At 41.8% G+C, this 9,573-nt stretch overlaps 1 protein-coding gene across 1 annotated transcript; it reads left to right on the forward strand.

Annotated features, from left to right (window-relative positions):
* The first annotated feature begins 5,627 nt into the window (after positions 1–5,627).
* Positions 5,628–8,247, forward strand: LOC129116474 (uncharacterized). The gene is made up of 4 exons (XM_054627351.1): positions 5,628–6,521; positions 6,631–6,700; positions 6,975–7,152; positions 8,088–8,247. Exons 1-4 carry the CDS (start codon positions 5,628–5,630, stop codon positions 8,245–8,247), a joined length of 1,302 nt encoding a protein of 433 aa, XP_054483326.1.
* The last annotated feature ends 1,326 nt before the right edge of the window (positions 8,248–9,573 follow it).

Raw genomic sequence — 9,573 nt, forward strand, 5'->3', positions numbered from 1 at the left:
CTGTTGTTTTCACATTAATATTACTGTAATGTCATCGGTTTCTTACTGTATTTGCGTTATGCAATAAAGTACTGTCGATTTCGTTGTTTTCACAGTACTATTACTGTTATAACAAATGTATCTTACTGTGTTTGCGTTCGACAGTAAATTACTGTTTGATTTGCAAATGCATTCTGGGAAATATTACACTACTGTCAATTTTAATACAGTAATAATAAAAACCGGTAAAAAGAACTTCAAGTCTCCATTTTAATCACATCACATCATTGAACCATGGTCCAAACAACTCTGATGATGGACCTTGCTTTATTTTGGTGGTTTTTAAAATTTAAAATTTGTGAGGTCATAAGGCATAAGGTGACAAGTTGTAGCATACTTTAGTCGAGTATCTGATGTTTGACAGCTATTGCCATGGGGATAATAATAATGAAACGGAATTTTGGTTAGTTTTATTTCTAACATTATTCTATCAACACAGACATTTAAATCTATAGTCTGGCGTTATAATTGATTTACCTCGGGTGTACTGTGGAGTGGGTAAGACTGTTTTTAATAGCAGGCTAGCATTGCCCGTTGACTTGCGCTAGCCTAGCACGAGCGAACTCTGCAACTAGAAGGACTGAATGAAATGTGTTGAAAACTGTCTCCAGTGATATAGAATACCAATGCTCACTTCGGAATCAGGCCCTATGTCCAAAATTCCGAACTACCCCTTTAACTAGACAGTATTTTATTGTGACGGCCGGTTATTGAGCTAACGGTCCTCCCGCTGCGTATTGCGGGTGAAACTAAAAGTAAGAAGACGACGCTGATTAATGTCTGTCGCGTTTCCAAAATAAAACTAACTAACTTCATCTGGTTTCGATCGAGGTAGTCTCTGCTATGCAGCTATGAGGTCCAGACCAATTACTTATAAAACATTTATCGGCGCTACATCTGTTAATCGGGGGTTACATCTCATTTTAGTGTGTGCCTCTCTCCCCTATATATTGTAATGACCTCGCCGGTGACATAATGATGTCGAGTCATTAGTAGTTGAAGGTCACCAGGTCACTGAAACCCGTAACGTCGTAACCAACGGCAGAAAACCGTTGGCAGAAAACCAACCCAAAACAAACCCCGGTTACCTCGGCAACCCCCAACACGGTCTCACTCGCGTGCAGGCCCCCACCCTCCTGTTCTTCCAAGGCCCTCCCCCAGCTGACCTAATGATTCGCCCCCACGCTGATTGACAAGAAGACCATTACAATACATGCACATAGAACAACTGGCATAACGGACAACGAAATATAATGCAACACATAACACACAAACTATTTACTGTCCCAGGGTCGCTACATTATGATGCGTTGCCGCTGACAGTCTGTATCTCCGACGTGATCATCGTCATTTACACATCTTTAACACGTATTCCCTTAACAGGGTGATCATGTAATGTCCTTAGCTATTTAATTAAAGTTTTTTTTTTGTGTCGGTTTGGCATATTTTCGGCGTTTTTCCCACTTTACTTTTCGATTCTCGAAACTTCCGCGGCCAACCTAGAGCTTGTCACGTGATGCCTTTCAGCGAATCACATTGTCGCGGGTCACAAATGTGCATTAGCCAATGAGGTAGTGAACTCACGGGTCACACAACCCGACTTGCTCAGACCTGCGCCATTATGATCATAGCCAGTGTTGCCAGATTGGGCGGGTGCCCGCCCAATTGGGCTTCTTTTGACTGGCTCCGGCGGGCGGGAAACGCCTTCGGCGGGCATATACAATTTGGGCTGCTTTCAACACATTTGGGCGCTTTTGTTCTCACACCAGTCATGCATTTTATTCAGAGAAAAAAATGGTAAATGGTAAAAGTGAAGAAATAAATCAGTGTGTTCCTACCACACGGCTGGTGCGCTAAGCACTGGGGGTGTGGCTCAGCCGCACCAGTGGCTCATCAGTGGTTTCGTAGAGGGAGAACGGGGACTTACGGTCAGGGGCGCATCTGAAGCTGTTTGACGTAATTGACAGGCGCAAATGTGGAGGCTGGCGACGGATGAGAGAGTGTGTGTGTGTGTGTGTGTGTGTGTGTGTGTGTGTGTGTGTGTGTGTGTGTGTGTGTGTGTGAGAGAGAGCCAGCGGTGTGTCTGTGCAGCGTAATTTTGGTAGGCCTATTACCTCCGCTGTGAACATATGGGAGGATATCTGAATGATGAAATTGTGAAAATAAACTACCATAACTTGTACTCCTTTTGTCAGTCTTTCCTGAGTCGCACTAAGTTGTCCGGTATAACCTGTGTGGTTTAAATTAGGCATACACCTCTACAAATCAGTGCAGCTATGGAACGTTCTGAAATGTATCATTTTTTTCTCACGGAGCGGGAGAAAACAATGATATTTCATAACTTTTCCAAAAGGCTACCAGTTACGGCGCGTGAACTCCGTTTTTCTCACGGAGCGGGAGAAAACAATGATATTTCCAGTTACGGCGCGAAGCAGCTACTCGAATACGAAATGTCAAAGTGGGGGAAGTATAAAAAACATTATAGGAAGGAGTGGGAGTCTGAAGATGCTTTAAAAGCATGGATTGCACCTGTCCTGCAGGATCCGTCCAAGGCAAGGTGTAAATACTGCAAAAGCGAGATCCGGGCTCAACTACGGGACCTTAAAGACCACGCAGAGACAAAAAGACACAAGGCTAACTGTCTCCCGAACGTCAACACTAGCATCAAGTCCTTTGCTAGACCAACAACCAGTTCGGATGGGGAGATATGCAATGATCAGAAGAGAAGGGAAATTAGAGTGGCAACATACGTGGCATGCCACACATCGATAAATGCTGTGGATGATCTGTCAGACATCCTAGAAGAGGAATTTGGGAAGTTTCGGATGCACCGCACCAAGTGCACGGCTATGATTAAATCCGTGCTGGCCCCTCACTTTAGGGATGAGTTAAAGAGCGACATCGGTGAGTCCCCGTTCTCCCTCTACCTAGATGAAACTACCGATATAACGGTGATCAAGCTGCTGTGTATATGTGTTAAGTACCGCTCTATCAAACACGGAAAATTCATCAGCACTTACCTGGGGCTGGTTGAGTTGAGTGCCGCAAATGCCAGGGCCATCACAGACGCGATACTTGCCTTCTTGGAAACCTATGGCCTCAACATCAACAACATGGTGGGAATCGCCACGGATGGAGCCAGTGTTATGGTGGGGAAACACCACTCGGTGTTCACTCTGCTGAAGGAATTGCTGCCCGACCTGAAGTTGATTAGATGCGTGTGCCATTCCCTGGATATTGTAGCGAAGAAGGCCATGGATCACTTGCCAAGCAATGTCGACTTCATGATAAGGGAAACCTTCAACTGGTTCAGTCACTCAGCCAAGCGCCAATCAGAATACAAACTTCTGTTTGAAACACTCAATGATGGACTGTGCCCACTGAAACTACTCTCACCATGCACTACCCGTTGGTTAGGTGTAGCGGATTCCATCGACAGAGTTTTACAACAGAAGGATGCGCTGAAGCTGCACTTTGGTGTCGCTGCTGGTGCTGAACACTGCTACACAGCCAGACTTCTCAGCGAAATGTACAGCGACCAAGCAAACGTGCTTTACATGCAATTCCTCCGTCCTATCCTGGGGGATATAAAAGCCGTCAACAAGATCTTTCAGCTGGAGACGGGGGACTCACTGGGCGTCTTTCGTGATCTTGAGAGACTTTACTTGTCCACGCTGAAGAGAGTCGCCAAGCCCAGTGTGTTCAGAATGAACAGCGACTGTCAACTTAAAGATCTCGACTTGGCAGCAAGCAGCGTATACCTCTCGGCCGAAGATGCTGACTTGGGCACCACGTTCCAGGAAGAGCTCAGAGCGTGCTCATTGGCCCCGAAGCGAAACAAACCATCTCTGCGCGGTGCTTTGCGTTCATCAGAGAACTGCTGGTGCAGTATCAATCGCGCCGCCGACTCGCTCGATATGCTGCGTAAGATGGAGCTGCTCTCCCCCAAGTCAGTCATTTCCACCATGGACAGACCAAGGGTGAGGGAGTTACCAATGGAGTTTTTTAGGTGCTCCATTGACACCTTAGACAGCCAGTGGAGAAACGTCTCATCCGCTGGTTTCTATGGTGATCAGCCCATCGACGTGTTCTGGATGCAGGTCGAAGCGTTCAAAGACGCAGGAGGAAATGCGTGTTTTAAAGACCTCGCATTGGGTGCCATCCGCCTGCTGTCCTTGCCCATCTCGAATGCGCACGTGGAGAGAGCGTTCTCTCAAGTTGCGCTCCTGAAAGACAGCACGCGAAATCGAATGGGACTCTCCCTCCTGTCCAGTCTGATGGAAGTGCGCGCCGGCCTGTCCAGGAATGGATGGACGTCTGCTACATTCAGACCTCCCAAGCAGTTGTTGGAGAGGCTTAATTATTCAATGTATGAGTAGGCCTAACAGCTGATGCTTAACACGCTGTTTTATATCTTGAATGCTGGTTATCCTGTACTAGTTCTGTTCGTTAATTAGGCCTAGTTCATTTATTCATTCATAAGGGGCATTGTGCGTATCAGGGGGAGAATACCCGCAGTTAAAAAAAGGACTTCCACACTGATATGAGAAAAATAATAATTTGTAACACTATGAATGATACGTGTCATGTGATTAATGAATTCTTTTGTTTCAGAATTTAAGTATTACTCAAATATTAAATGTTTTCATGTGAAATACGGTGTTCGGGTTTTTTTGCAAAAGTGGGCGGGTTTTGGAACGTGATTGGGCGGAAATCGCTCTACCTAATCTGGCAACACTGATCATAGCGTCATAATTGCGCAGGTCTGAGCAAGACGGCTCCTACCATGGACATAATAAAGGATGGACCACAGACTGGAAAATGGCCGCCCATTCATTCCTATACAAACTGCTCAGTGGCGCAGGGTAACATACAGGAGCGATTTGCTTCCGCGTTATGGGGCCAAGACACGTGACCTAGTCCGTGACGTACCGGATGCAGAGATCTTCTTCTTCTAGTTTAGTGGAGGATCATAGTTTTCCCCATATACCGCCACCTACTGGACTACTACACAGGAGTTTGACAAGGACGTTGGCAAATGATACTTTAAATCATAAAAATAAATTCAAAGAAAAAACCAAACTAACGAAACAAAATAAAAAACAAAAGAAATGAATAAATAAAAAAATAAAAAATATATACTTAAGGTTAAATTCTTCTAATTAGGTTAGTATCTTTTAGCTAATTTATCAGCAATTTCATTGCCATATATTCCATGGTGGGCTGGAATCCAACAGAACTGAATAACTAAACCAAGGCTTATAATATTTAAAAGATGCTGCTTTACCTCTATCACCAAATCTTCACGTATTGAATTATCTGTTATAAAACTTAGTATCTACAACCCATCTAAGAGCGGTTATTATTGTGGCCATCTCGATTGAGTATACTGATAAAGTCACCCACTCTATATCCATATCCTTTTTCAAATTCTGGAATATATATGCCAATACCACATTGTCCTTTGGGATCTTTAGAACCATCTGTAAATATTTTCAGATATCCATAGAATGAAGTATTTAAATAACTTTATTAGCATTAGCAAAACTTTGCTTGGTGAGATGCTCGCTTTTTCGAAATGGAATAAGATGCAGCTGGGTACATCATTTAGAGTACCCCTAGAGAAGTGTAGAGCCAGCCTCCGGAGAAAGCTGAATGAGAAGGAGAAGCCCGATATCTCGGACAGGAGACATATGGTTAGAATGATGGTGGATGAAATGAGACAGCATTGCCTAAACCCCACCCTCAGCCAGTGTGCATTTATTGCAAAAGGCATCATAGAAAAATATCCTAATAGCCTTCAAGACAGGACAGAAGAGGGAGAAAAGATGGGGAGTGGCCACTACACGCTCTGTCAGCAGCTGAAGTCCAGAGTCGACAATCTCAACAGAAACAACACTCTAGCTCGATTGAGAAAAGAGAGAAGGCCTGCTGTGACTCCTGCTGCCACTGCTGGCAACAGTGAGCCAGCCAGAAAATGTGCCAAAACAGACTCATATGGCTGCATTAACTGGCAGCCAATCGTTCTCCCAGAGGGAGAAACGAAGGAGTCTCTTCTTCATAAAAAAGAGGAGCTCAAGCTCATTTTCAGCCACGAGGGCCAAAGAGGAGCGGACAGGGCAAGAGTAGCAGAACTGATGGAGACTACTTTCGAGACCCAACGGCGCAATATAAACATGCTGCCAGCTATGCAGGAACTGATTAAAGAATGGCCATTCCTCTTCCAGAAGAGATTCCTCCTTGATCACTTCAACCAGCTGACAGGGATCGAGCTGGATGCAAGACTCAGGGAGTCCATGGAAAGCAAGGGGAAGAGGGTAATGACATTTTTCCAGTCACAGCTGCTTCGTTGGGGAAAAGAAGTAAGGACAGTCCTCGCCAACTTGGCAAAAGAGCCAGAAGTTGACCCCTGCCTTGCTGTCGTATTGACCATGATGGCCTTCTTTCATGAAAAAGAGGACGCCCTGTTCATTCTAGCTGATGTAAGTAATTGTTTTATGTTATTTCCATGATAACGTACAGTTCACTTAGATACTATAATATTGAATCCAAGTACTGTTTTTTGTTCTTTTGTGTTACTTTTTCATATAGCTCACCACCACTCAGGCAGACGCAGAGACCCAGCTTTCCCTTCCCAGGACGCCAAGAATAATCCTGCTGGGTAAGATTGCTACACTTGAACAATCATTAAGGGTTCCCAGAGTCCAGAAAATCCTTTAAAGAAAAAACAGATGAATAAAATGTGTTTTCTAATATACACTTTTTTGGCAATTGTTTCTCCTCCTTTTTTTTTTTACCTTTTTTTTTATTTTATACCAATATTTATGATGTAAATTTTCTATATACAATATTTTCTTCTTTAAGTTATTTATTAACTTCTGATATGTAATTACTTTTGTGAACAATTAAGTTTAACACATACATATCTCTGCTAGGAGATTCCATTCTCTCAGCGAAGCAATGGATGCTGGCCTTGGAGGGCAAGGTGTTTATAACACCAACCAACCTCCAGATGGACTTCACCTCTGCCCTGGCGGTCCTCTTTGGGTCTCATTATGCCTTCAATATTGAGTACCAGCCCGAGGCAGCTTCTACCCTGGATTTCATTCAGAGGTAAAAACAAGGAAAACAAATAATCATGTAATTTCCACATTCATGATCACCATACATTTCTTTTAAAGCACACTAGGGATGGGCATGATTAATCAATGATCGATCATGTGAAATTATTATGATCTAATAGCCGTTGTGTTGCGCAGTGTGAGTCCCGATGCAGTGCAATGAATTTCACTATGTGGCAGCACTAAAGAATGTATGGTACCCAGGGGGCAAAACCTACCAGCAGGGGGAGATACTAGTAGTAGTAGACAACAGAACAGGCTCAGGCAACAGCCTGCGAGCTGCCGTAGCTGTCAAAAACATGACGAAGTCAAGACGAAGTTTGGCATCGGACAGCTTTAGAACCGAAAACAACCAAGTCATTAAACATTGCTATAAGTACAACAACACGACAACAGAAATGATATACTACATAATTTATATGTATCACTTGTTCATTGAAGCCTACATCCGATCCGACCGCGTCACGTTGGCTCGCTAGCATAAATGGCGCTATGCTTTCCTACTTTGCCTTCATCAGGGAACTTATTTGCACATTTTGTTTTTTAGATGAAGTAACGTTAGGTCCTTTACCACTCAGAACCGTGCCGTGCCCTTATGCAGTGCATGGCAGCATCTAAGGAGGCAAATATGTGTTTAAAAGTGTCGTAGCATGTTTAAAAGTGTCGTAGCATTGGCTCATAACATCTAGGCCTATACAGACATATGGGTGTGTTCGAAACCACCTACTTGCTTACTGCTTACTACCTACTAAATATTTGGCTTACTTTCGAATCCTTAAATAATGATTGAGTAATCCATTTATAATCGAGGTTCAGAAGACCGTCCTTACTTAACCACATTGCTATCATATTATTTCAATCAGATTTAAACCACTCAAAACAGATTGTGCACGAGCGATGGGTTTAATTAATTTTTGTATTTTTTAGGTTTCTCGTCAGGATCAATCCTGAATTTTCCAAGTGCACGGCGAAGTTCCAGACGAGCAAGAAGACAAATAAGATGGTGCAGAGGAAGCAGGTGTCCCTCAATCCCCACGTGGCTGCATTCATAAGGGACTTCACCGAATTTGATTGGCAGAATTTCTAAGGTAAGAGTATTAATTGAATGACTATTATGGGCAAATAAGACTGTGCACATAGTCAAGTAGACTAATTAATTAACAGTAACCAAATGAACATACCACCTATATTTCACAGTGCTACTGCACATAGGGCAGTCTTGAGTCCAGTGACATTTTTTTTGGCTCTGTACTCCATCAGAATGCAATTGAAAGGGGCCAATACATATCATGTCAAGACTTATATTTTCATTCACTTAGCCTTTTAAAATTGCTTGTCCAGTGTGATAAGTGAAGAGCAGTGTCCCTGTGCCTTCACACTGTTTTAATAATGTGAGTTTTGCATTTTTAATTATTTTTTGCTGAGTCAACTTATTTTTTTTTCCCTTTACAGACCACTTTCAGAACTTGACAGGGTTTCAGCCTGCGTTGCTGTACCAGGAGCTGCTGCTTCGATTGATAAATAATAATAATAAATAATGTTGATAGATAATATAATATATAATATTGTGTTTTATTTATATGCATGGACAATGAGAGAGTGGGTCCAGGTTTGGTACGTTGGCATTTTCCACCCTGCAGTCATTTGTATACTCCAAAACTACTTTTGCCCAAGAGTTTTTCGTCTAAAAAAGGCCCTGTGTTTTATCCCTGTTGGCTTTCCGCTCCCTGTCTTCTGTTCTTCAATATCTCCCCATTTATTGAGTATTTAGTTCCTGAACCACTCACATTCATAACACTTCATTAAAAAAGTGATAACACACTGATGTTGTATATATATAATTTTAATATTGTTGTAATATTGTTGTTGTTTGTTTTCTTTTTTTTTTTTAAAGATACTATATATATATATATATACGATAAATTGTTTGATATTGTTGTTTATTGCTGTTGATTGTTGTTTATATGTTTTTGTATTATAAAAAATATTTACAAAAAAAAGCTTTTTTTTGTAAATCAATCCCTCAAATGTCTATAGCTATAGAAAATGTATTTTATTCTGATAAATAGAGTTTGTTATACAGTAGAACTGTCATATAAATAACAGTAAAAGTAAGAATACTGGCATATAAATAACAGTAAAAGTAAGAATAATTTAACAGTATAAAAAACCTGTAAAATGAGATACAGTATTGTACTGTTATATATTTAACAGTAGTACTCAAACTAAAAACATAAATAACAGTAAAATACTGTACTTAATGTTACAGTACAATACAACTACTGTAAAACAAACGACAGTACTGTTGTACTACTGTTATAAGTTTTGACAGTAGTTTTACTGTGATAGGAAATACATCAACTACTGGATAATTGTTGCCAGTAAGTTACTGTTAATTTAACATTAAATCGTT

The sequence above is a fragment of the Anoplopoma fimbria genome, unplaced genomic scaffold (assembly GCF_027596085.1).
Source record: "Anoplopoma fimbria isolate UVic2021 breed Golden Eagle Sablefish unplaced genomic scaffold, Afim_UVic_2022 Un_contig_8672_pilon_pilon, whole genome shotgun sequence".
Classification (NCBI taxonomy): Eukaryota; Metazoa; Chordata; class Actinopteri; order Perciformes; family Anoplopomatidae; genus Anoplopoma; species Anoplopoma fimbria.